Source organism: Stegostoma tigrinum, chromosome 19, assembly GCF_030684315.1.
Source record: "Stegostoma tigrinum isolate sSteTig4 chromosome 19, sSteTig4.hap1, whole genome shotgun sequence".
Lineage (NCBI taxonomy): Eukaryota > Metazoa > Chordata > Chondrichthyes > Orectolobiformes > Stegostomatidae > Stegostoma > Stegostoma tigrinum.
In genome coordinates, this window is record NC_081372.1 from 58959355 (window position 1) to 58987140 (window position 27786).

At 46.3% G+C, this 27786-nt stretch overlaps 1 protein-coding gene across 2 annotated transcripts in view; it reads right to left on the minus strand.

The window, feature by feature from the left end:
* Positions 1-2312: 2312 nt before the first annotated feature.
* tfap2c (transcription factor AP-2 gamma (activating enhancer binding protein 2 gamma)) overlaps positions 2313-27786 on the minus strand; it is a 138700-nt gene continuing 113226 nt past the window's right edge. For both annotated transcript variants that reach the window (XM_048549651.2, XM_048549650.2), the window contains exons 4-7: positions 24842-25067; positions 13276-13394; positions 12287-12428; positions 2313-5806 (exon numbers count right to left, since the gene is read on the minus strand). In XM_048549651.2, coding sequence (XP_048405608.1) covers positions 5521-5806; positions 12287-12428; positions 13276-13394; positions 24842-25067 — 773 coding nt within the window. In that variant the 3' untranslated portion in view covers positions 2313-5520. The remainder of the gene's footprint in view (positions 5807-12286; positions 12429-13275; positions 13395-24841; positions 25068-27786) is intronic.

Here is a 27786-nt window from a genome sequence, read left to right on the forward strand (position 1 = left end):
GTGTTGGGAGCCGGGTAATTGGAAGTTTTGGAAAAGATAGGGGTGTGGGTTGTGTCCCAAATGTGGATGGTGAGTTCCTGGACCAAAGGGGAAAGAATGGAGTCGACATAAGAAGAGATGAGCTTAGTGGGGCAGGAGCAGGTAGAGACAATGGGTCGACCGGGGCAGTTGGGTTTATGGATCTTGGGTAGGATAGAAACGGGTGGTGCAGAGTTGGGGAACTATCAGGTTGGATCCTGTAGGCGGGAGATCTCCCAAGATGATGAGGTCAATGATGGTCTGGGAGATGAGGAGGAAGTATCGGAGGTGGCATCTGGCCTCAGTGATGTTGAGGTCAGTTCACCATACTACCACACCCACCCCCCAACTCGTCAGCGGATTTAATAGTGAGGTTGGGGGTTTGCTCTCCTTCCATTTCCTATAATGAAGGGAACACAAACCAAGTCTTTCTGTGACCAGTCCTCATATATTTCAGATTTTCAGCAGCCATAGTTATTTCATTTTGTTTGAATGTCATCATTTAAATCTTTTATCAGAGAATAGGAAGGGTCCTAACCAGGTTTGAAACAATGAACACAGAACTATCACAAAATTCTTTACACAGAACTGAGAAAGGCTTCAAATGGACTTGCAGACGGAGAGTCTGAGCATTGTTCTCATGGAAGAACCTTAGGAATGATTGGGTGGTTTGCACAGCATTCCATATGTGACTGAATCAACAGTATCCCTGATCACAACCATCACTGAGAACTAGAAAGATCTGTTTTACTCGTTGAAAGAATGGGCCAGCATTCTCCTAAGTGTCCTGTAGGAGGTGGCGATGAGCTGCCTTCTTGAATCGCTGTCCCCCTGCTGTAGGTTGACCCACAATGCTGTCGGGGAAGGAATTCCAGGATTTTGACCCAGCAACAATGAAGGACCATTGATATAGTTTCATGTCAGGATGGTGCGTGGCTTTGAGGGAACTTGAAGGTGGTGGTGCTCCCATATATCAGTTGCCCTTGGCCTTCTAGATGCAAGTGGTCATGAGTTTGGAGGGTGGTATGCAAGGAGGCTTTATGAGTTGGCGTAGTGCCTTTCATAGATGGCACACACTGCTGTCACTTTGTGCCGGTGATGAAGGGAGCGAATATTGAAAGCTTTGGACTGGATGCTAATCAAACGAGCTACTTTATCCCAGATCATGTCACGATTCTTGAGTATTGTTGGGGGCTCACCCATTCAAGCAAGTGAGAAGAATTTCAACACTCCTAATTTGTACCTTGTTGATAGTGGGCAGGCTTTTGAGGAGCCTGGAGGCAAGTTATTTGCTGAAGAATTCCTAGCCTCTAATCTGCTTTTGTAGCCACTGTGTTTATGTGGCCAGTTCACTACAGTTTCTACTCAATGGTAAGGCCCCAGGATGTTGACGGGGGAGATTCAGTGACGGCTTTGCCAGTGAATGTCAAAGGGTAATGGTTAGACTCTGTTGTTGAAGATGGTAGCTGCCTGGCACTTGCGTGGCATGAGTGTCACTTGCCTCTTTTTAGACCAAACCTGGATATTTTCCCGGTCTTGCTGCATGTGAACACGGACTGTTTCAGTACCTGAGGAGTCTCAAATGGTGCTGAACATTATACAATCAATCATCGAAGAACCTTATGATGGAGGGAAGTATCTGAAGGTACAAAAAAAAGTTGCTGGAAAAGCTCAGGTCTGGCAGCATCTGTGAGGGAAAAAGCAGACCTGCTGAGCTTTTCCAGTGACTTTGTTTATGTCCCTGATTTACAGCTTCCACAGTTCTTTCAGCTTTTAGTTGGGCCTGAGACACTACCCTGAGGAACCCCTGCAGAGATGCTCTGGAGCTCCAACAACCTTCCTATGTGCCAAATATGACTCCAACCAGCTGAGAGTCTGCCCACAGCCCCCATTGAATCCAGTTTTTCCAAGGTTCCTTGATGCCACACTAGGTTGAACGAGGCCTTGATGTCAAGGGCTATCACTCTCACTTCACCACCAGAATTCAGGTCTTTTGTCCATGTTTGAAAAAAAAGATCGAACAAGATCAGGAGCTGAGGAGCTGGGGCAGAACCCAAACTGAGCGTCAGGCAGATAACTGGCCAGGCTGCCTAGCGGTAAATAGAACATTGAGATTTTATTCTGGAGCGCAGGGGTCTTTCCATGTTACCTCACAACCCACTTAAACATTGAACAGCAAATTCAACACTGACTACAGTCTGTGTGGCTGGTCTGCTCAATCCCCAAATCAAACCAATTTAGAACATCACTTTACCATGAAAGAACGGAACAGGGTGTACAAACAGTGCCTTCAATTCAATTTTTTAATTTTTTTTCTTCAATTGACATTATGTTACAGGACACAACTGAATCCACATCTTGGCAGGGGGTGAATCTAAACATCCATTCACAGACAGAAGACATTTTTAAAACAATCTCTTGCTTTATTTACAGAAAGAAAGTACCATACAACTCACACCAGAATAATTATTGCTTTTTCCAGGGAGTTGATTGAGTGTTGAGGAAGAACACAGCTTTCAACTCACTGCCAGGCACTCTGCGCCTCATCGCTTAAATACCCTGTTTTACATTTCTCATTATTATTGTAATTGTGCAGGAATGAATAAGGAATTGTATCCTAGATTACCCATTAAACTGGAAAATACTTCTCCAAAACAATAAGAAAATGGGAAGACTAAACCCTATTTACAAGAGGTAAACAACATTTTTTTAATAAACGGTTTTAAGGTTGCACCTTATATACATCACCCATTAAATTACACATAAATAAATATGTACATTCAGAACACTAGTTCCCTTATCACCCTATTTACCCTGTGGAGGAAACTTTGCCACTGTTTGGAGAGCAAGTTGCTGGCTGTCTGGAGATCTCTCACTCACACACACACACACACACACACACACACACACACACACACACACACACACACACACACACACAAACACACCCTACTTTTTGTAAGTGTGTGGACTCACTGATAGGGTCAAGGTCAGAGGGAAAAAAATGTCAAGTTGGGACATGGCAGCCTTTCCCTCTGTCAGCATTGCAGGTCAGTCTGGTTTGACAACAACCGACCTATGAAGTCCATGTTGCAGGTCAAGGTCCAGCCCTAGGGTCAGGCCAACCAGCCTGGGCTCCAGTTGACTGACTTTACAAAGAATAAAGAACCTCCACTTTGCCCCTTGAACTGGGGCAGAGGATACACCCCTGTGTGCTTGCCCGCTATTCCTCGGTCTGCCATTCTAGCACAGGGATGTTAAAAACCTTTTCAAAATAATACTAACAACAATGGAGTGACCACATCCCCGTACAATCGGAGAGAGGAATTTCGGACACGCCTTTTAGAGCATTAAATCCAGTCCCATCCCATTTGAAGGCTTCTTTCTTTTTAATTTCTCACACCCTCTAAGAATCTCAGCCCAGATTCGTAAAGGTGTGGCAGAATAAGAAACAGGCTGGAGGACAATGGGCCTCACCCTCAAGCTGCACAAGAGGACAGCCAGTGAGCTACTGCAATTCCTTTGACAAAATTAATAGTTTATTTCATCAGACTTTTAAGCGGCATAAAAATGACAATGAAAATCACCGAGACATTTTTAAGAAAGAAGGCAGGAGAGTTCCCTGTTGCCAATCTCAGACAGATAAAAATTTAATAAATATGTTTGTGTAACATTCCCCAGTGGTTTGCTTTAACCAGCCTATAACCAGTTTTTGTTTTATGAACCTAACAAGCCCAGGCCTCTGCTGCTCATGCTTTCATCAGTAATTTCGAGGCTTTAATTTTCCTCTGATTTCCCACCCTTCTCTCACCGATGGAGTTGAAGTTAGAACGTTCAAACCCATTTTAGATCTCAGTTCAGAGCCCAGTAATGTGGGGTCTAGTCTCTCCAATCCCCCAGTACCCCATGCTGTCCACCCACTTGAGTAGTCAGCATAGACAGTTTTCAAACCTAACAGAACTCCATTCAACTTTTCCAAAACGTTTGTTTTGAATGGGGCTTTCTTCTGCCATCTATTGCTATGAGAAGGACGAGAGTTATGCTTTTTTGTACAGGATCTCAGTTTGATAAGTAACACACAAGTTCCCAGAAGGTATTCCTGAACAGACAGGTTGTCAACATTTTTCGACAGATTTCGACTGGTGGCCTGTCATGTGGTTACGGTGTGTAAGAAAAAACTGTTTCGAGTCCCTGAATAATGCACAGTGGGTAGGTTTTCCTCAGGGATTGTTCAGGTTCATCTTGTAGTGAGTAGAAGACCTGAGGAAACATGGAAGAGTAAAGCTCTCCTTTTTGAACTTGCACCGATCAGAGATTTCACTGACGCTTTTATCTGGGGTCCACTTCTAAATACAACCCGCTCAATCAGAAACAAGATCAGAGAAATTGCTGGAGAAACTCAGCAGATCTGGCAGCATCTGTGGAGAGAAAGCAGAGTTAGAGAGAAAGCAGAGTTAACGCTTCGGGCCCTGTAACCCAAACCTGCCCAATCTGCATCATCGACTCCAGAGTTGAGATGATCAGCTGGTTAATCCAGGTTAAACATTGGTAAATCCAGAGTGTGAAACACATTGTCTCATTTCGCTTTTCTGTCCACATTTCAGGTGATGTATTGCTCAATAACACCCATGCTATGTTGGTCCAGTCCAATATGGTGATAAAAGGGTAAAGTGTAGGCAATGTTGCACCAATGTCCGAGCTCATTCAAGGCAAGGATGAGTGAGTCATGAATGACCGGCACCCGTTGTAAGATCTAAGGACCCTGTGCAATCATTCAACTGTAATCCCCTTGGCAGACCGGTCTTTCATTCCTTTTGATTCAAAGTCTCTTCCATGTTAGTCTGCAGTTGGGTATTTGGAGAGTCGAGGAGTTCTCTGCTTTTGTTATCTTGTGAGAGACATCATTTACTGGAAAGTCAGCCATCCCAGCATGCCATGGTGAAAGATTAAAGTGCCCCCTTCACCTCAGGGAGTCTTAGATACACGAGTCTATTGGTCTTTGTGGTTTCATTTCCTTTGAGGAGTGTTCCAGGCCCCACAAATGGCAAATTGGAAACAGAATACCCATCCGCTGTTGGCACAAACCCTGGTGCTAACATTGTATGGTTAAGGAGTGTTGGAGCCCCCTGAGGGGCTAAGCAATGACTGGTTGGCCTTTGAGTGTGTGAGAGAGCTATCGGAAGGTGATACTCTTAATTGCCTCTGATATTGTCACAGAAATCAGGATGTTCCACTGGCAAATGTGACCACCAGCCCAGGGGTCACACAGAAAACCCAGAGACAAAGGGTGTCCACTTCCACAGGTTTGATATTTGGCATTTTAAGCAGAACGGTTGGTCACAGAGCAATAGTGCAGTCTTGCATTTTGCGTTGCACAGGGAGGTACGGGCGATCTCCTGACTGTCGGGTGCCATCTTGCTCTGGGTGCTGACCGTATTCCGAGGGGGACCCAGGCGTAAAGTTAAGGGGAGGGGTAAAGTCTACCAGCTGCCGCCAAACAGTTCACTTCCTGTGCTTCTCATCTTTGTCCTTGTTGCCGCTGTCCTGGTGACTCTGGCCCCCGCTGGTGGTCATGTACATTTTGTCCAGAGCCTTCACTGCTTCGTTCAAGTAATTCTGCAGTGAGGTCATGGCAGCACAGATGGCAGGGCTGCCAAAGCCGTGGGTGATGAGGCTGAAGTGGGTCAGACATCCCTGAATGCCAGGCTCCAAGATTGGACCAGGTCGCGCGTTACCCAAGGGAGACCGGTCCTGGGTCAACATGTCAGTGAACTCCTTGAAGATTTGCCTGAAAAAGAATGGAAGGATGAAAAAAGGGTGGGGCTGAAGGGTGACTCACACAAGGGTGGCCCACCTGAACACATTTCCCATGACCATTACATGACATAAAATGTGCTGTACTGTGATTGCCCCTCCCTCAACATAGACCACCTACTACTTTATCTGCACATCCTTTCACCCTCTTCTATTTATCCAGGTCCATTACAAATACATCTCTGCTCTTCTCCTCAACAAGTCCTCATGATAATTGCAGGTGAGGAATTTTGTATTGACCTTATTGGTTAAGTGATTCACCCGAAAGTAACACCCAGCATCGTCCCCACCATTTCCCAACACCCTTCCCTATTGCAGCCTCCGACTGTTTCTCAAATAGTCCCATGATTTTCTTCTCCACCATAAATCCAATCCATCAGTGACCTCAGTCTGCCAAGAAAATTTAATTGTCAACCCATGTTTCCTGTAAGCAGGTTAAACCACCCTCGCAGCCCAAATCTCATCATTTAAAAGAATCCCAATTTCGATGTTGACGTACTTCAACAAGGTCATGGAGGGGATTGGATAAACCAATTGAAACACTGATTCCAAAGTACACAACCCACAAACAGAATGCTGTCTGCTCAATGACACAATTATAGCAACAGTGAGCAGCCTGTGTTGCTGGGCAACTGTGTGCCTTGTAGAGAACACAAGATCATCAGAGGCTTACGCATGTTCAAGGTAACCTGCAATGATTAAGCCAGCCCATACCTCTTAAAGGGGAGCTGCCTTTTGGTTGGTGCAGATACAGGAATTCATTGCGCAAGAATCTCTGACCCAGGGGAGATGAGGAAATGGTACAGTATGGCAGGGAGCAGGAACCCTGAGGTTCTCCATTGCAGCATTGGGGGCTTGGCTTCAGGACATGAGAAGACGGTTTAGCCAAAGAGAGCCAGGAGACTCTCCAAAAAATTGTCAGGCAATGTGAGCTGACAGCAGTAATGTAGTAACATCCCCTACCCAGTGATACAGAATTTCCTAGGATTTTCTAGGAATTGTCCTAGGAATTTCCCAGAATTTCCTAATCACACACATTAGCAAGAGATTACTGATGACGAGCAGAGTTAACACAGTCCTACCAGACCACAACGCTGCTGTCACGTTGAAGAGAGACGATTGCAGATGATTCAACCTCCGGGCCACCCCATAGCTCAGAAGAGGGGAGTGTTTGAGGAGAGTCCTTCATGGTAACTCAGCCTCAGGAACCAAGGACATTGTTGCTATGTTTGCAGATGACACACAGAAAGGAGGAGGGACAGGTAGTGTTGAGGAAGTGGGGAGGCTGCAGAAGGGGATAACACAGTGTGAAGCTGGATGAACACAGCAGGCCAAGCAGCATCAGAGGAGCAGGAAGGCTGACGTTTCGGGTCTGGACCCTTCTTCAGAAATCAAATTAGGCTGCAGAAGGGCTTGGACCAGTAAAGTGGGAAAAGAAGTGGCATATGGAGGGAAAAGGTGGAAATTTGTGAGGTTATGCACTTTGGCGCGAAGAATAGAGGTGTAGACCATTCTCTAAGTGAGCAAAAGCTTCAGAAACCTGACAGTAAGAGGTTGGAATCAGGCTTGTTACTTTGGTCGTTTAACAGAATGCACTATTCAAAGTCCAGTGCGACATGACAAAGAACTCAGGCCCCTTCTGAAACTCATGATTGTGAGAATACCATCACAGACAATGTGGGAGGATTGGCACTGAGGTGGAAAACAGAAGTCCCAGCTTAATCTTCTCTTCTCCTGCCTCAGTGTCTCTGTGGAGATATGCAGTCAGCTTTGCTCCATCCTTCCAACAGTTGTTCTGCTCAGTTTGTGATTTCAGCGGCTCACAGAAACAGCAGTGTAATTGTCACAGGGTCTGTACAGAGACTCAGTGACATGAGGAACCATTGAAAATCTCTGCTTTTTATTTTTGAACAGATGTTTGAAATGACAAACAAAGGGCTGATTAGAGGTGGAAAGTCCGGAAAATTCCACAGAGTCATTGCACAGCCTATCATTCCCAAACCACAGTGATGTCAGCTGATGTTACAGTATATCCCATTAGATGTCCTGGTTTGACCGGTGAAATCAACAGCAAAGTTCCAAGGGAACGCAAGATGGGTGGTCACCCTGTAGCCAAGCCCTTCTTCACAAGCATTGACCCAAACACCATCAGCGCAGTCAACTTCCAACTTCACAGACTGGCCCAATAGGCTGGGAAAGTCCATCACCTTTCTTCACAGAACCAATCCAATGTCTAAAACGCACAAGTGATGCTCGGCAACAGGTTGCTGGTCAGATTGCGGAGTAACAAAATGGCCTAGTGGTATTATCACTGGACTGTCAATCCGGAGACCCAGATAGTGTTCAGGGGACCCGGGTTGGAATCGCACCACAGCAGATGGTGGAATTTGAATTCAATAAATGAATTGAATTAAGAATCTAATGATGACCATGAATCCATTGACAATTTTTGGGGAAAAACCCATCTGGTTCACTCATGTCCTTTAAGGAAACTGCCATCCTTACCCTGGCCTGGCCTACATGTGACTCCAGACCCACAGCAATGTGGCTGACTGTTAGTTGCCCTCTGGGCAATTAGGGATGGGCAATAAATGTTGCCTGGTCAGCTTAGCTCAATTGGGGGGATTCACAGAAGGCCATAAGTTCAGAGTTCATTGCCAGGTTTGAGCATTAGAGGCTCTCAGTGCCAGCACTGTGATGGTGGGGACGGAGGGTGATCAATATACATGAGAAGGCCAGCAGAGGTTCTGCCTATAACAAACCAAACTAGAAATTTCTGGCAGGCAGTCTGGTTGCATTTATGGAGAGAAAACAGTTAATGTTCCAAGTCCAGTGATCCTATTGCTCTTGTTTGTTTCAAATTTCCAGCATTCAACAGCTCTTTATTTTGTTTCAGAAGTCCTGGCTATCTGTTCTAAGATCAGCTAAAGGCTCCAGTTTTTGAGATAACTGTCAGAGTCATACAGCACAGAAACAGACCATTTGGTCAACGCTTCCATGCCAACCAGACATCCTAAACTGATCTAGTCCCACGTGTCAGCATTTGGCCCATATCCCTCTAAACCTTTCCTATTCACATAACCATCTAGATACCTTTTAAATGTTGTAATTGTACCCACGTCTACCACTTCCTCTGGCAGCTTGTTCCATATATGTACCAGCCTCTGTGTGGCAAAAGTTACCCTTCAAGTCCCTTTTAAATCTTTCCCCTCTCACCTTAAAACCATGCCCTCTCATTTTGGATTCCCCTGCCCTGGGGAAAAGACTTTGGCTTTTCACCCTATTCACGACTCTGATGATTTTATAAAATTCGAAGTCGGCCCACAGCCCCCTGCGCTCCAAGGAAAATAATCCCACCCTATTCAGCCTCCCACCGGTAACCCAAACCATCCAGTCCCGGTAACGTTCTTGTAAATCATTTTTGCAACCTTTCCGGTTCAATGGTATTTGTCTGATAGCGGGGTGACCAGAATTGTGCACAGAGCTCCAAATGTGGCCTCACCAATATCTTGTACTGCTGCTACATGACATGCTGTACTCAATGATCTGGCCAATGAAGGCAAGTGTGTCAAACACCTTCAAACACCAATCAGTCTGCCTCGGACCCACTTTTGAGGAAATATGTACCTGCACCTCTAAGACTCTCTGTTCAACAACACTCCCCAGGGCCCTACCATTACCATGTGTAAGCCTTGCTTTGGTTTATCTTACCAAAATGCAACAGCTTGCATTTATTGGAATTAAATTCCATCTGCCACTCCTCGACCTACCAGTTGTTGTTACTGTTTGATGGATCAGAAAGTGAGCATCATTTGGATTGTGTGGACTGCCCTTTCTCCATGTGGGGATCAGTTTACAGTGAATCAGCAGCTCTGTCCACTGAAATCAACAGAAACTAAAATAGGGATGGAAACAATTTGGTGCACCCTTCACATGACCACACACCGTCATGTTCACCCCCCCACCCCCGCAACTCGTGGACTGAGACATACTCTGACTGACTAGATCTTGTACTTAACAGTGCAGCTGTCAGCAGACAGACACGAGCGGATACACAGGGCACATTCAAATGTGAGGGGCACGCCAACCAACAAGAATGCCCACACCCGATCACACTGCAAGTTACGGACACACACGTGGGTACATGCAGCCGCTGGTAACACAGACAAACGCCCAGCAACACAAAGGGTCATAACCAAGGTCAAGGACGTATACAATTGGATCCCAAGACCAAAGTCACAGCCAGGAATCGTCTTAACTTGCAAAAAAAATTGTTGCCACCACTGCTGCTGTAATCAGGCACGCACATCGTCCATCAACAGGCAGCTGAATCAAAGTAAAACAACTATTTCATGCCACTTGAGATAAAACTCAATCAATAATACTCATCAGGATGCAGCTCATGACCACTTTATAGACACGTCCTTCCACAGTTTCACTGGTCCAGTTTGGAATGTACTTGATACATCAGTGAAAGGAATGTACCTCAAGAAGGAGCTGTCTATCTTACTAACTGGTTCTCTAATGTTTCCTTTCATCCATTCACAGGGGAACAGTCTCAGCTAGAAAGTGAGGTCTCACACAGGGCATGTTGAAAAGAGTTACACTGCCGGGGGATAATGACCTAACTCAATCTGACGAAATGCTAGGCTGGGCACATTCCATTTAATGTGGTCCTTTGTCACCATTGTTACATTGGAGACTCCCTCAAGAAATTTCATATCAACCCCCCCACAACAGCAGTAAGATGAATGACCAGGTGATCTACATGATGAGGATAAACTCTGTACAGGCATGGGGAGAACTCTCTGCTTTCCTTTAGGTCACATGCTTCAGCATCTTACCCAAAAGGCTTTACTCCTTTGGGTGTGCAATCACCCTACACCCTGCCACGCCCACACAGCCACGACAGTGTGCACCGCTCCCAAGGACCTGCTGGGATCTCGAGCACCTTCTACCCTGAAGACTGCAGTGGCCTGCTTAGGCCAAGGCATGGGGTACCAGCAGGCCAGCACCTGGCTCTTCCTCCTGGGGGTTAATCTAGAGACCCCCTGCTAATTCCAGCCCCATGTTCTCAAGTGTCTGGAATAGGGGGCTGAGCTCATGATCTTCTGACTGAGGTCATGCTGGGAGGCAGTGTTTAAAAGAGGGCCCCAACTGGGTGATGTCCAGGGCTCACAGTGGCTCACTGGTTAGCACTGCTGCCTTACAATGCCAGAGACCCAGGTTTGGTTCCACCCTCAGGCATGTGGAGTTTGCAGATCCTTCCTGTGTCTGTGTGGGTTTCCTCCGGGTGCTCCGGTTTCCTCCCACAGTCCAAAGATGTGCAGGTTAGGTGGATCGGCCATGGGAAATTGCCCGTAGTGTTCAGGGATGTGCAGGTTAGGTGGATTAGCCACGGGAAATGCAGGGTTACAGGGATAGGGTGGGTCTGGGGTGGGATGCGAGTTGAATGGCCTGCTTCCACCCTGTAGGGATTCTATGGTCTCTTCAGCGATAAGAATTCTAGCATGAAGGGTCACCAGTCCTTACACACCACTAGTACCAGACTTGTCATAATGGTCTTTCTTTTTCACATTTTATCACTTGGGAGAAATGGTGGTGACCTGTGCGACACCCTGGCTATGATTCCGAGCAACTGGGGTGAATTGGAGTGCAACATTGGAGAACTGGTTTCCAGCGGGAAAGGGGAGCTGCCCGTCGAAGGGAATAGCGGACCGTATTCATGATGGTCAACACGTCAGGGCACAACACGCGACCAAATTGTATCTGGACATAAGATTCCCCAAAAGTTGTGAAATATTCCACCCCTCCTGCTGATGAACTGGAAGAATTTACTAGGTCAACATCTGCATTTATTCACATTGTATCATGTGGCTATCAGGGTGTTTCCTGCACCTCTCCTCATCCAGCAGTTCCTATGTACAATCAGACATGACTCTAGTCTCCAGTTGCATTTCATAGAATCCTACATGGCCCTTCGGCACATGGCGCCTGTGGTATGAAAAGACTTTCCAAATCCCTGTCTTCCACAACATGGTTTTACAATCTTTCCCCTCACATGCACACATCAAATCCAATTTCAAAGCTGACCATTAAATCAGCTTCGACCATCTTTCCAAGCGGTGTGACTCCAAATCACACCAAAGCCATTTGTCCTGTTGATTCATGTTGCAGCTCTGTGTCCTTTCTTTGCATGCTATCCTGCTCGTGGTAACACTTCCCTTCTTATTCACTGCTCAAAATTATTTGTAACTAGGGTTTTATAGAAGTTCAGTACAATCCCTTGGCTTTTGCATTCCGTAGATAACACGGTGTGGAGCTGGAGGGACACAGCGGGCCAGGCAGCATCAGAGGAGCAGGAAAGTTGATGTTTCGGGTCAGGACCCTTTACCTGAAGAAACAACGCTTTTAGCTAGACCCCTGCTTACTGTCAGCGGTGGGGGCAACTTACTTGGCTGCGAGCAGCATGTTCTTCCGACTGCTGATCTCACTGCGGTCTATATGCTGCCGGGTCAGATATTCCGCAGCTGCTTTAGCAGGGAATTCCGTCTCACACACATAACCAAAGTCACGGGCCAGGTGTACAGCTTCACCTGAAGGTAAAGGCAACACATGGAATTAGTAACCCGAAGCTGGCGCAATCTGGATAATGGAGAGTAGCGTGGCGACAAACAGAGGGGAGCATCTATACCCAACTCACGGTCGCCTCAGGGCAGGAGAGAGCGTTTGGAAGCAACCCCACTTTCAGAGTCAAATCCTGCTCTGGACAGTGTGGAGAGCTCAAAACTCTGCTTTGATTTCCTCAAATCTGAAGATAAGATGAAAACTAACTGGCAGGGGACACACGTGGGACAAGGACATCTTTAAGTCGGGTACAGTTCAGGACAAGCGGCATTATGCACAGGTTTCTTTGGTTTCTCTCATGCTCTATTGTCTTCAAGCTAATTCACCAATGAGCACAGAATTATTTATTTTTGGGATCAGGACTCACAGCATTGGGTGGATCTGTTTTTGAATATATTGGATCTACAGGAGGGATTTCATGGGCTGGGAATGCCTGCAGCCAGTAAATGTTACAGGCTCAATATCCCTCTGTCTATTCTGAAATAAGAACAGGTAAACTTTAATTGTCTAATGCCCTAGAGTGGCTGGTAAATCTCAAAATATCTGTGCAGACCATTTTTTTTAAGGGATAGGGGATAGTTTCCCTCGTATGTAAGGCAGTTACTTGCCCCACTGTGACAAATCCCTGAGAGTGTTCTCGCTCTGTTTACTGAAACTACAATACAAAGCCTGACTAAGTGGTGTAAACATAGCTTCCACCAATTTGAGGAGATCTTTTCGCAAGGAAGTCTGAAGGAACCACAAGTGAATGTGTTCACTGCAGAGCACAGAGGGTGAATCTTGACCACCTCAGTGTGATTGGGATAACGGACATACCTTCAACCAGGGACGTCAACAGTGTCACATTGGCAGCTTTTCGCCTCCCAGCTGGTAGGTTTAAACCAATTTTGTCCAATCTCTCACGTAACGACCTGCCCCCATTTTTTGACTTTGCCCTAGAGAGAGAGAGAGAGACAGAGAAAAGCACAATTGGAAAGTTTACTTTAAGTGCAAAAATGTGCAGCGCTTCACAAGAGAAAGGCAGTTTGGATTCCTCTGCCTCAACGTTATTCCAATAGTGCGGGACTTCCACCTGCCTATTCACCACCGCAAGCAAATTAACCAGTTGGACCAGCAGAGTAACTTGCAAGGAAGTCACATCTACTCCATATAAAGAGACAAGTTCAGTATCACCTGGCCAATGTACTGACCCTCACTCGATTGATGTTATTCGTATTTCTGCTCATACACCCCCATATCAAAGACTAGTTTGAGATACTGAGAGGATTCACAAGTTGATTAATAATCTGCTCGGGAGTTCCTCCCGTTATTCAGAGCCGTTCTCACACCAGTCGATGGGCCAGGTCCAGTGAGATGTCTTTATGTCCTCACGGCCCACATGACAAAAGGTACCATCCACACTGAACAGTCTTCAGCAGTTGTTGTCTAGAATTCAGGATTAGGGCAGTCAACGGAAGGCACAGCAACATGCTCGCTCTGGCAAAAGGTTTCAACATTCCAATTACTTTTTTCTAAAAATTACGTTATGTAAGTTCAGTCATGGGTGCCAGATTAGCCAAGGACCTAGGGGCTCAGTAGATGATGGCACATATTGCTGTGCCTCACTAAGCAGGCTGAGAAAGGTTCCATATGATATTGTTTGGTTTATCTCCACTGGGAATGTTAAAATGAATACTAGGGCCTCAGCTAGTACTCTATTCACATGATTTTATAGAACAGACTGGCAGCCAAGTCCAACAGGACACTGAATCTCCGAGAGTACAATCCATCAAACCATCCCACTATCACCAAGTCTACCAAAGGTGCTTATTCAGCTTCCTTTAGAGGTATCTGTGCTGTTTATCTCAACCACTCCATTTGGTGACATGTTCCATGCTCTCACCATTCGGAGTAAGTGGCTCCTCCTGAATTCCTTGTTGGGTTAATTTGTGCCGACAGTCCATTTATAAAGCTTAAATGTCAAACGTATTTAAAAAGAGAAATGCTAACAATTACTGGAGCGTAAGTCCTTGGTTAGAAATCGATATTCTTGAGGTTTGCCTACTGACAAACTATGTAATGTAGTCGTGCCTAGCTTTTCATTCTTTGGTCCTGTGATTGCCACGAACTGCAGGATTCCACTGTGCGTTCTTCTAGCTGGGATTTCTGATCCGGATGCATCTGCGTTGCCTCAGCATAGCCAACCATGGAGGAAGTGGCGACATAGTGGCAATATCTCGAACGTCAGTCAATATTCTGGAGATGTGGGTCCAAATCCCACATGTGGCTGACAGCGAAATTCGAGCCTGACTTTTATAAATAACAAAGCCAATGGTAACCTGGTGATTGTCATTAAAACCTAATGTCCTTTGAGTCAGGAGATCTGTCATCCTTACCTGATCTGACCTCCATGTAACTCCAGACAAACAACAGTAACAAATGCTCTCCAGGCAATTATTGTTGGCCTAGCCTGTAATACCCATGAATGAACTTTTTTCTCTTATTCCTGGGGATGTGATCCTTTTTCTTAGAGTCACAGAATCATTCAGCACAGGAACAGACCCTTTGATCCAACCAGCTCATTGCCAAACATGTTCCCAAACTGAATCAGTCCTACCTGCCTGCACTGGGCCCACATCCCTCCAAAGATTCCTAGTCATGAACTTTCAAAGATTGTAACTGCACCCCCATTCACCACTTCCTCAGGAAGTTCATTCTACACGCAAATCAGTCTTTGTAAAGAAATTGCCTCTCATATCTTTATTAAATCTTTCTCCTCTCACCTTAAAAGAAATGCCCCTAGTTTTGAACTCCCCCACCCTAAGACACCTGCCATTCACCTTATCCATACCAATCATTATTTTATGAAACTCTATAAGGTCACCTCTTGGCCTCCTACGCCCAATATCTCAATATATTTTCACAACACCCACAGCTGCCTGCAGTCCTGTTTTCTTTAAAGATCTCACTGGATCAGAGAGTGCGCAAGGTTTGCCGGTGGGTGAGTGTTGATACAGGTGAGTTTTCAGGTTGGTGGGTGGGCATTGGATATGGGTTAAGGGAGAGGCCAAGAGTGCAGGCAATTCGGTCGGGAGTACTGTGAATATGGGCAGTTGGATTGGGGTGGGGTTTGTGTTAGACGGTCAGGTCACTTTGGATGGGCATTCAGAATGGGTAGGAATGCAAGTAGTTGGGCTGCATGACGGCACAGTGGCACAGTGGCTAGCCCTGCAGCCTCACAGCACCAGGGACCCGGGTTCGACTCCACCCTCAGGCGACTGTCTGTGTGGAGTTTGCACATTCTCCCCGTGTCTGCGTGAGTTTCCTCTGGGTGCTCCGATTTCCTCCCACAGTCCAAAGATGTGCAGGCTAGGTGGATTGGCCATGCTAAATTGCCCGTAGTGTTCAGGGGTGTGTGGGCAATAGGGGGATGGGTCTGGGTGGGATGCTTCAAGGGGCGGTGTGGGCTTGTTGGGCCGAAGGGCCTGCTCCCACACTGTAGGTAATCTAATCTAATCAAATCTAATGACAAGGGACAGTACTTTCACCATGGGGGGTGGGGTTTGGGGTCAGGGTGGTGGATTGAATTATTCTGCAAATCACTGGGTTGTACAAGAGATTAAAACAGTGTAACGATCCGAGGTGAATATTTGGCTGATAAGTATCTGGCGTCAGTATCCCAACACTGAGAGAAGGCACTTGGAGAGTCCCAGGGCAGTGCAGAAAAACCCCTTTGAAGTTTAAACTTTCTGTGCAATCACAGTTCCTTGTGTGTTCATAAAATACCACAGGGGGCCCGACATACCTGAGCGGTGACCCCCAAAGCAGTACAAACTATTGGCCATTAGTTGATGTGGCACAATGCTGGAAGCAGTTTGAATGGTTTCTCAGGATTTTCTTTGCAATGAAATTATCTGTAACCCATTCACCAGAGTGATCCTGAGTGACAGTTCCTGATGTACTCACTTTTGACTAGGCCAATCTGAAAATTCCAGAGATTCTGACCTTGTATTGATTAATTAAAGGAACCTCCTGAATACATTGGAAGAAATCAAAGGGTATCCTTTATGATTCCACTCAAAGCATCAATAACCTATTTCCACAGAATCACAGAGTAACTCAGTGAAAGGAGCCCATTGATATTGCTCCTTTTTCAAAAGCAGTCCAGATCAGTACACCCTCCCAAAATGTTCCCTCCTTCAAGTGTTTATACCATTCCCTTTTGAAGGTTATAACTGAGTCTCACCAACCTATCAGCGATAATTTCAAATTGTGAGCACTCATTGCATACAAATGCTGTTACCACAAGTCACCTCTCATTCTTTTGACAATCACCTTGACCCTGTGTTCTCCAATTCTCTGCTCCAAGAAAAATAACAAGCTATTCACCTTCAATCCATCAGCCATGCCAGTAAATCCTTTCTGTAGCGACTACAAAGCCTCTATATTCGTACTGAAGTGTGTGCTCACAACTGGGAGCTATTCTGTGGCAATTATCCAGGACAAAGCAGCCGCTTGATTGGTACCATATCCACACGGATTCCAAGCAGGGTATAGGCCCAAAACGTCAGCTTTCCTGCTCCTCTGATGCTGCTTGGCCTGCTGTGTTCATCCAGCTCTACACCTTGTTATCTCTGGACATCATAGAATATGAGTTCCCTGATTGGGGCTGTTAATCTGGTCCAATTGGGGGCCCTTGCTGACTGATAAGAACAGGAGTGCCAGTTATCCTGTTCACTCTGAGAGCGGGCCCCGAGGAAGCTGGATCAGTGTCAAGGACTCTCCATGTGTAAATAAAGGGGTGACTTAGTGACGGGATATTGCTCTCAGTGGAGTTATTTCAACTACCTGCAAGTTCCCTTCCAAGCCACACACCATCCTGACTTTGGAAACACATCTCAGTTCCTTCAGTGTCACTGGGTCAAAATCCTGGAATTCCCTTCCTATGTGCATTGCGGTTCTACCCATAGCACATGGACTGCAGTGGTTCAAGAAGGCAGCTCACCTGCTCAAGGGCAACTAGGGACAGGAAATAAATGCTGGCCCAGCCAGTAACACCCACATCCCATCAGTGATTTTTTGTTGTAAATGGAAAAATAAATCTGGGGCTACACTCACACTCGAGATATCTTCCTGGCCTTTGCACTATTTGCTTCTATTTGCAGATATTTCTGAATCAACCTGTTCAGAGATGCCATTATGCACGTCTGGATCAATGTGAGATTTAAACTAGGGCTATGCCCATCCATTTGTAAAGTTACACAATGCTACAATCTTAGTTAACAACTTTATCAAATTGTTCTGTAACGTTCAAAGATGTGCAAATACACACCCCCAAAAGTCTAGAACTTCTTGTGCCCTGTCTTCAAAATTGTATATTTGATGGCACCTATTGGTTCTTTTCAGTCTTTCAGTCAACCTGCAGCATTTCTCATGTTTCACTGTTGACAGTGCGTGCCCTTTGCCAGCCTGTCTCTTTCTTCCTAAAGTCTATCATTTTCTCACAGCACTGTCGACTACACATAGGATCCCTACAGTGTGGCAGCAGGCTGTTCAGCCCATCAAGTCCATACCACCCCTCCTCTGAGCATCCCACCCATATATATTTCCCTACCCTACCTCTGTAACTCTCCATTTTCCATGGCTAATCCATGTAGATTGCACAACTCTGGACATGACAGGCCAACTTGACATGACCAATCCACTTAACTGGCACATCCCTGGAGAAAACCCATGCAGATGTAGGGAGTGCATACAAACCGCATACAATCACCTAAGGCTGGAATTGAACCCTGGTCCCTAGCACTGTGAGGCAGCAGTGCTAACCACTGAGCCACCGTGCTGCCTCTCAGTTTTGTGCCACCTGGAATTATGGAGCTATTCATGACTGTCTACTTCCTATCCATTTCCATTTCATGCTGCCAGTGTCTATATTCTTCCCCCAGCCTTCATTATTTGCTGACAAAATGCATAATGACACTTTACTGAATGCCTTTGGACAAGGTCAACACATTGTCCTCAGTCTCTTCACCAAACGTTACACAAACATCTAACATAACTCCTCCTTCACAAATCTGTGCTGGCTTTCCTTCAGTATTCCAAGTGGCTGCTAATACTTTCTTAGAGTACCATTTCTAAAATCACCATCCTCACCAACATGAGACAGATTGCCCTGCTATTCTTGGGTCTATCCTTTACCCTTTGAACAAGGGCATAATATGCAATTGTCCAGTCTTCCAACACCTTGCTCTACCCATACCCAAGGAAGATCAAAGACTTGTGACCAGCAGTTCTACAATTCCTCGCCTTCTCTCACTTGCCTCGGAGGCATCTGGTCCAAGTGAATTATCCACTTGAAGTGCTGTTATTGTTATGGTTCCTCGGAATCTGTTTTCATCTCATCAGAATCCTGAAAACATCATCGTTCTCTGTAGCTTTGACAAAGTTTCCTTCTTTAGAAAGTAGTCACATCATCTACGCCTCCATTTTCAGAAGTCACTGCGCAAAGCAGATAAGAAGCAGTGAACATAACACCAAAAACCAGCCTAAGATCAGCCCTGCCTTGCTCTGATTTTTCTGTAATGCAGTGCATTAACTGTCCTATTGTCTCAATACTGTCTCGTGACTTTCTCAATCGGCCTAGTACTGTTTCTGACTCAGAATTCACAAAATCTTCAAACAGTAAACTCCCCCAAAATGTCCAGAGATTAAATGGCAATTAACTTCACATTTTCTGCTTGCTCTATCGATTTTGTAAATCCTGTTCAAATGTCAGAAGCATAATGCTTCTTTTAAACTGAAGTCTCCCACTGGTAGTGAACAAGAACACAGGAATTGTAAAAACAGGATAAGGCATGTCCCTTAGTATAAACCAACCCCACCTACTCTCCGTCTCATATAGCTCTGCCTCACCTACTAGCCGGTAAGTACCAATCAAAACCGTTTATGCTGTGTGGCTTAACAATGTCCCCAGTAACTGATCTCACAAATATGAAAAATAATTCGTCATGCTGACTTTTTTATTCTGATCTTGTGCCCTCCCACCTCCCACTGGGATTTGGCTTGGTTCTGAAAGTCGAGTCATAGCAGACTCGAGACATGAACTGTTACTCCCTCACCACGTCCCTGAGGAGGTTCTCAAGAATTCGCTGTGTTTGTTTCAGTTTTCCAGCATCCGCACTATTTTATGTAAACCTGTGACTACAATGAATAATTTGCCCACTTCTGCATTTAATTTTGATTAATTATTTATTCGGCTCTTGCCCTTATTTAACATTCTGAACAATGATATTGCTTACCAAGTGAAATTTACTTCTAGACGCTGAACAAGTTGACATGGCACAATCACAGTCTGGAGATTTTCGAATTTTTGTCACTGTTGATCAATTTAAGGAACTCGACAGAGCTAGCAAGTTCTTTAGGGTGATTATAAGCAGAATGTTTTTCACGTCAAGTATTGAGAATACTGCAGGCAACATCTGCAGGTTTAGTTCATTTTAAAGCTATTTCTAAGACAGAGGACAGCCACATCTTCAGCCTATTTGTTGGGAATGGAGATTAAGTGCTCAAAACACTAAGTGTGGGGGATGTTGTGTTCAGTGGCAACTCTCTCTCCACCCACTACCCTCAATTGTAGCTCAAGTGAGCTAGAATCAGGTGATTAAGAGCTGACACGTGGGCAGCCTGGCAAACCACGGGCCTCAGTGGCCAATCTTGCCAGAAGTCTTGGTTACTCAGAGTTTGGCAGCTTTGGGACGGTACAGCTGACGGCTTTAGGCCTACTCCTCAGGGAATCCAAATGTAAAGGCAGGCTGGTCTCTTTACAATCTCTCTGCTTGGGGGTCAGGGGTCAAGCGCAGAAAGCTGACTTCTGGCAGTCATTTACTTGTTCCTCATCCCTGCCTTGGTTCCAGATTGTAGCAAATGGAACCCCAAGCATCGGGCAGGTTGACCAGACTTCCCAGTCACTTTTCCCAACCTTTGGGAGGGCAGTAGTCAGGCTGGTGGTGAATTTAGCCCCTTAAAGTGACCACTAATGTATGGGAGGCAGGTGGTGGTATTGACTTTGGGCTTGTAATGAAGAAACCCAGGTAATGATTGAGGGTAAGGGGTTTTAGTTATGATGGGCAGCATGTCGGTACAGGCTTGGAGGGCCGAAGGGCCTGTTCCTGTGCTGTAATTTTCTTTGTTCTTAGTTCTTGATCTGCAGACCAGGATTCAAATCCCACCATGGCAAGATAGTGGAATTTGAATTCCACAAAAATACGAAATAAAAGTGTAATGACAACCACAAAACCACTGTCAATTATTGCAAAAGCCGATCTGGTTCACTAATGTCCTTTAGAGAAAGAAATCTGCCATTCTCACTTGATCTGGCCTACCTGAAATGGCCTAGCAAGCTAGTCAATTATACCAACTGCTAAAATCGGACAGACCACCAGGCATCTAACTTAGTGCCAGAAACAACAATGCCAACTTCAGGCTCTATCGACCCCTCAAAGTCCTCCTCACTAACATCTGGGGGTTAGTGCCAACATTGGGAGAGCTGTCTCACAGGCTGGTCAAGCAACAGCCTCATACAGTCATAGTCACGGAATCGTACCTTACAGACAATGCAACGGTAGTAGATTCGCCAACTTTAGGTACATTTAAGTCGTCATTGGATAAGCATATGGACGTACATGGAATAGTGTAGGTTAGATGGGCTTGAGATCGGTATGACAGGTCGGCACAACATCGAGGGCCGAAGGGCCTGTACTGTGCTGTAATGTTCTATGTTCTATGTCCCAGACACCACCATCACCGTACCTGGATATGTCCTGTCCCACCGGGAGGACATGCCCAGCAGAGGTAGCTGTGCAGTGGGATACAGATGAGAGGGTGTTGCTCCTTAGCATCGACTCTGGACACCATGAAGTCTCATGGCTTCAGGTTAAACATGGACAAGGAAACCTCCTATTGATCACCACATACCGTCCTCCCTCAGCTAAGGAATCAGTACTCCTCCATATTGAACAATACTTGGGGAGAAATACTGAGGGGTGGCCAGGGTGCAAAACGTATTCTGGGTGGGGGATTTAAATGTCCACCACCGACAATGATTCAGTCACAGCAGTAGCTGATTGAGCTGGTCATGTCCTAAAAGACATAACTACTAAATTGGGTCTGCAGCAGATGGTGAGACAACCAACATGAGGGGAAAAACACACTTGTCCTCATCCTCACCAATCTGCCAACTGCAGATGCATCTGTCCATGACAGTATTGGCAAGAGTGGCCATCGCACAGTCCTTGTGGAGATAAAGTCCCACCCTGAGAGTGAGAATACCCTCCATCGTGTTGTGTGGCACTATCATTGTGAGAGGGAAAGATAGTACCCAAGGAGTGAAATTGGGCTGTGTCAGTTATGTGAAACTGGCTCTTGGTCTTTCACCAGGCCAGAGACTTATTTCCCATTTTGTAATAGAAAGAATCAAGTGAGGCACAGTACCAGTATCTCTATCTCTGGGCTGGCAGGTCAGGATTCAAAATCCATCTCCCACAGGAGGTATGTCATAATGTATCTGGGCAACACAACTGAGGAAAGAGTAGACAAATCACACACAGTGTAAAGGAAACTGCTGACTGAATTTCATCCCAAAACATCTAACCTGATTTTCAGCGTTACTGTGAGAATTTAAAGATGCACAGAAAGAGTTACACTTCACTAGCATGAAATTTGCTGAGGTCTTGTGGTACAGTGGGTAACATTCCTGCTCCCAAGTCAGATTTATGCTCATTCCAGGATTATGCTGCCAGGCTACTTGCTAACTAGGCTGTGTGTGTGTGTGTGTGTGTGTGTGTGTGTGTGTGTGTGTGTGTGTGTGTGTGTGTGTGTGTGTGTGTGTGTGAGTGAGTGTGTGTGTGCACGTGTCTGAGTGAGTGTGTGTGTGTGTGTGTGTGTGTGTGTGTGTGTGTGTGTGTGTGTGTGTGTGTGTGTGTGTCTGTACGTGTCCCTCCTGTGGCTAGCCACATGATAGAAAGAACATTGAAGTCTTTACACTCGGCATCCATTGCTTCAGAATGCAACATGCATTTCACAGTGCACTAGCATACACAGTATTTTCATTTCAAATTCAAGGTTCAGGCACATTGACAATGGTTCAAACTCTGATGCTGATGAACATCATGCAATCTGAAACAAATAAATCTGCCCTCTTTTAACATTATAAGGACCTCTGAGAGGCTTGTCTTTTCAAGAGAAAAGTGCCACAGCATATTCATTTTTTTTTATAGTTATAACGTCTCCAGTCTGAAATCATCCTTGGAAGCTGCTTTCTTGCACTGTTCAAATGCCTTTATGTCATTTCATAAATATTTTAAGAGGTCAGGACTGTGCACAGTACCTAAACACAATCTAAATCAGGGTCTATTAATTTTAACGTAAATTTGATGAAGAAAGGTAGCCTGTAGCTCCAAAGAATCCAAAGTGGCAAGGGGCATTCGTAGACACTCCATGTTACAGTCATCCTAGGTCAGCACTGTGTACCTGAAGTTTCCTCATGACAACAGCCTGAAATAAAAAACAATTCAGCAGATGTGTGGAGTTTGCAGCACCAACATAGGTCACAAGGGACTGCTCCCAGTGCCCTGGTTTAGGCACTTGATTCGCAGCTTCCTACCACACATCCAAAGCAGTTAACCTTCCACCAGGGATGGTAATGACTTGCACATGACTAATAGCAATCCTGCATTAGACCAGTGCAGTCATTGGCTGAAGAGATACAGAAGGAACTTTGCAACTCCTTTTTGACAAGATGCAAAATTGGAGCAAGGGAGTTGAAAGGTCTCCTACTCAACGTCCTTCCTTCGACAAAAACTAAGCTCTCCTTGGTGAGGCCACTGATGCCATTTGGTTCCAATGGTGGAATGACATTCGGGTATCTGTCATGGTCCACTGTCTGCATTTGTCAAAGGCTTTCCAATCAATTATCGCTGCAGAGACGACAGGCCAGGATCCTGTCAATTTGGAGCAGGACCAGTCGAGTGCTACACTATCAAAAGTGCTTCATTCAGATGGTTGGGAAAGATCCCATGTCCCATTCAAAGAGGGCCACAGGATTTCAAATCAATGTTTATCACGCAACCAGAAGTCACTGAAACAGATTGCAAAAAGTACATTCCTTGCACTCCTGCTTTCTCCTCCAAAACCTCCATTGTATTTTCCTTCACTCTTACCTTCCAACACACCAGAGACCCTAGTCAGCAGATCATCTTCTGTAGATTCATCCCTGCCTGCTTTACATTATTCCAGAGGAACTATTCCCTGTCTTTTTCACCCTGATCCACCCATCAATCATCCCAAATCCCTTGCTTCAGGGCCTTCACATTGGCAAGATGCCCACCTCCAACTTTTTTAGTTCAGTCCTCCCAAGAGCCCAAACACTCCGTGCATGTGAAAGAGCCATCTAGTTGTCTCATTTTAGAATCTGCTGCTCTCAATGTAGTCTTGCAGATTGGCTAACAGAAGACATCCATTCAGTCTGCATGATGCATGTGGTGCCGAGCTTAAGTCGTTTTTGCTCTTCACCGTGCTCCCAACTTGTACTTGGGTTTCTACACTGTTCAGATGAAATACAAACTTGAAGGATAGCACCTCATCTTTTGACGAGCCATCTTCTGACATTCTGAACTCAATCTGATGATTTCAGATTAAACCCTCACCTCAGGTCCAGACAGCAGTGCTCTCTACATGTTCTCTATTAAGCCTCTATTAGGCCCGAAACGTCAGCTTTTGTGCTCTTAAGATGCTGCTTGGCCTGCTGTGCTCATCCAGCCCCACACTTTGTTATCTATGGTCTCTATTTTGTTGCTTTCCACCATCACCCTTTCTCCCCCACTCAATTTCCGCCACCTACCACCCTGTCACTGACATTCCCAATTCCCTACCTGTTTGAAATCTGTTAATTTCTTCTAATTCTGCTTCATCATCAACCTGAAACGTTTTACAGGTTCCTGTCTGCACTAATGTTGCCTGAGCTGCTGAGTATTCCAGCATCTTCTGCTAATAGAACAAGTTACCTAGTCATTTACAAATGTCTACTGTTTTGTAGGAGCTTGCCATGCCCAAAACTGTCAGAAATGGTTCCTCCATTACAATAGCGACTCGCCCCCCGAAAAACTTTACTGGCTGTCAAGTTGTTTGGAGCCTACTAAAAGATGCATTACCCTTGCTATCCTCTTCACATAAAGAAAAGAAAATTGCGGAACAGGAACAAGCCCTTTGGCCCTCCAAGCCTGCACTGACAACAGTTCGTAAACTCCAGCAAAGAACAAGTCATTGAATAAGCCCCAAAAGTAACTTATTTTGTTATAAAGCAGCCCTCACACTGCTTCCACTTTTTTCCAGCAGTTTGCTCACTCACCTTCGCAGGACTCCACCAAGGAGGGATGCATTCAGACACTCAGGAGGAGATAAGCGCCTCTGGACTTCTGCCACCGTCACCTTGTACTTTGATGTTGAACTCAGGAGCGAGAGGCGACCAGGAACTGAACAAAACACTTCATTGGGATTTGTAACGCCTCCAGTCAAACTGTCCTTCTGGTAGGTTAGTGCTGACAACGCTGCGCTTTTGGACATTGATATCGGCCCTTGGAAAGGAAAGACAAATAAATTAGTTGTTACAATAACTAAAGGGCACAAATAACAATGCTGGCCGCTGTTAATCAAAGAGAATGGTCAGATTTATGTCCCTGAGCACCATATTGAATACAGTGCGAGCTGTACATAGTCTAGCAGTGGGAGCTGCACATATAGCTATTGGTCAATTAGACTGGTTTGCAGGAAACTGACAGCATGCTTCCTTCAAGCCAAAAATTTGAGGCATACCAATTCAAAAGCACATCTAACCGAGAGCACTAAGTACCATAGAATTATCATTATATTGGATTTCACTAGGACAAACTCAACCAAGAAAGATTCTACTGAAGCAAGCTGGTCAAGGTATTCACGCTAAGTCAGAAATTTAAGGCTCAGATGTTCTTTCCTTCAAATGAATATATAGACTTCTTCCTAAAGCTGGATGCCAACACTATAGTATCCAAACAAGCTGAACTAATTCCATATGGAGACTTTTTAGCATCTGCTGCTGTGTTGCTACATCCCCAATATAAAGTTGAAACAAGGGGTTTCATTTATAGATCACCTTTAACATGATTGCATGTCCCAAGGTGCCATTTTGGAACGATTGAGAAGGTAATTTGAGACACATACACCACACATGCAGAACCCGCCACACACACACCCCAACCACCCCCAAACACACACCCCGCCCCACACACACACACACACACACACAGGGGCACCCCGTGACACACACTGACACACACCCCCCCGCCCCGCACACGCACAACCCACCCCCCGACACACACAAAGACATGCACAGACCGCGCCACACACACAAACACATACATACCCCAACCCGCACACAGCACACGCCCGCCCCACACATACACACGCAGACACATTGCCCCACACACACAAACACACACATACCCCAACCCGCGCAGTCCGCGCCCACAAAAACACACCTGACCCTCCCACACACACGCACACACGCTGCCCCACATACACCCAGCGCCACACTCACACGTATATATACACACACACACCATGCGACACCACCCCCACACACACTCACACAGACACAGACACAGACACACACACACACACCCCACAACTCACCCGACACACCTCCCACACACACACATATCACCGCCCCTCATATACACCACTGCCCCCAAACATCTTCCACACAGCCTCCACACACACACCCCGCCACATGCACACACACACCCTGCCTCCACAAACACACCCGATCCCCTACACACCCCCACAACAAACAAACCCCACCCCATGCACACACCACACCCAATACACACAACTCTCATACACACACACCTTGAGCCACATTCACACACACGCCACGCCAGGCACATACACACAACATTCCACACACACACACCGTGCCCCACACACACACACACACACACACCATGACATGCACAGACCGCACCACACACACAAACACACACATATGCCAACCCGCAAACAGCACACGCCACACACCACACACACACACAGACACACACACACACACACACCACACCACACACCGCCACACACACACCACACACAGACACACACACACCACACACAGACACACACACACACACACGCCACACACACACGCCACGCCCCCCACACACACACACACAACACACACACAGACACACACACACACACACACCACACACCGCCACACACACACCACACACAGACACACACACACCACACACAGACACACACACACACACACCACACACAGAAACACACACACACACGCCACACACACACGCCACGCCCCCCCACACACACACACACACACAACACACACACAGACACACACACACCACACACACAGACACAGACACACACACACACACACACACACACAACGCCACACACACACACACACCGCCACACAGACACACCGCCACACACACACACACACACACACACACACACACACACACACACACACAGCCATACACACTCACACAGCCACACACACACGCACACAGCCACACACACGCACACACACACACACACACACCGCCACACACACGCACACACACACACACACCGCCACACACACACACCGCCCTCCACACACACACACACACACACACCCACACACACTGCCACACACACACACACACACCCACCCACACCCACCCACCCACACACCACCAAAGACACACACACCGCCGCACACACACAGAGCCCCACACACATACACACAAAACGCCACACACACACACAACGCCACACACACACACAACGCCACACACACACACACACACACACAGCCCCAAACACATACACACAAAACGCCACACACACACACAACGCCACACACACACACACAAACCCACCACACACACACACACCCGCCACACACACACACACACCCGCCACACACACACACACCCGCCACACACACACACACACATACCCGCCACACACAGACACACCCGCCACACACACACACAGCCACACACACACACACACAAACAGCCACACACACACACACACACACACGCGCCACACACACACACGCGCCACACACACACAGCCACACACACACACAGCCACACACACACACACAGCCACACACACACACACACACACACACACCACCAAAGACACACACACCGCCACACACACCGCCGCACACACAGAAACACACACACACACAGCCCCACACACATACACACAAAACGCCACCCACACACAAAGCCACACACA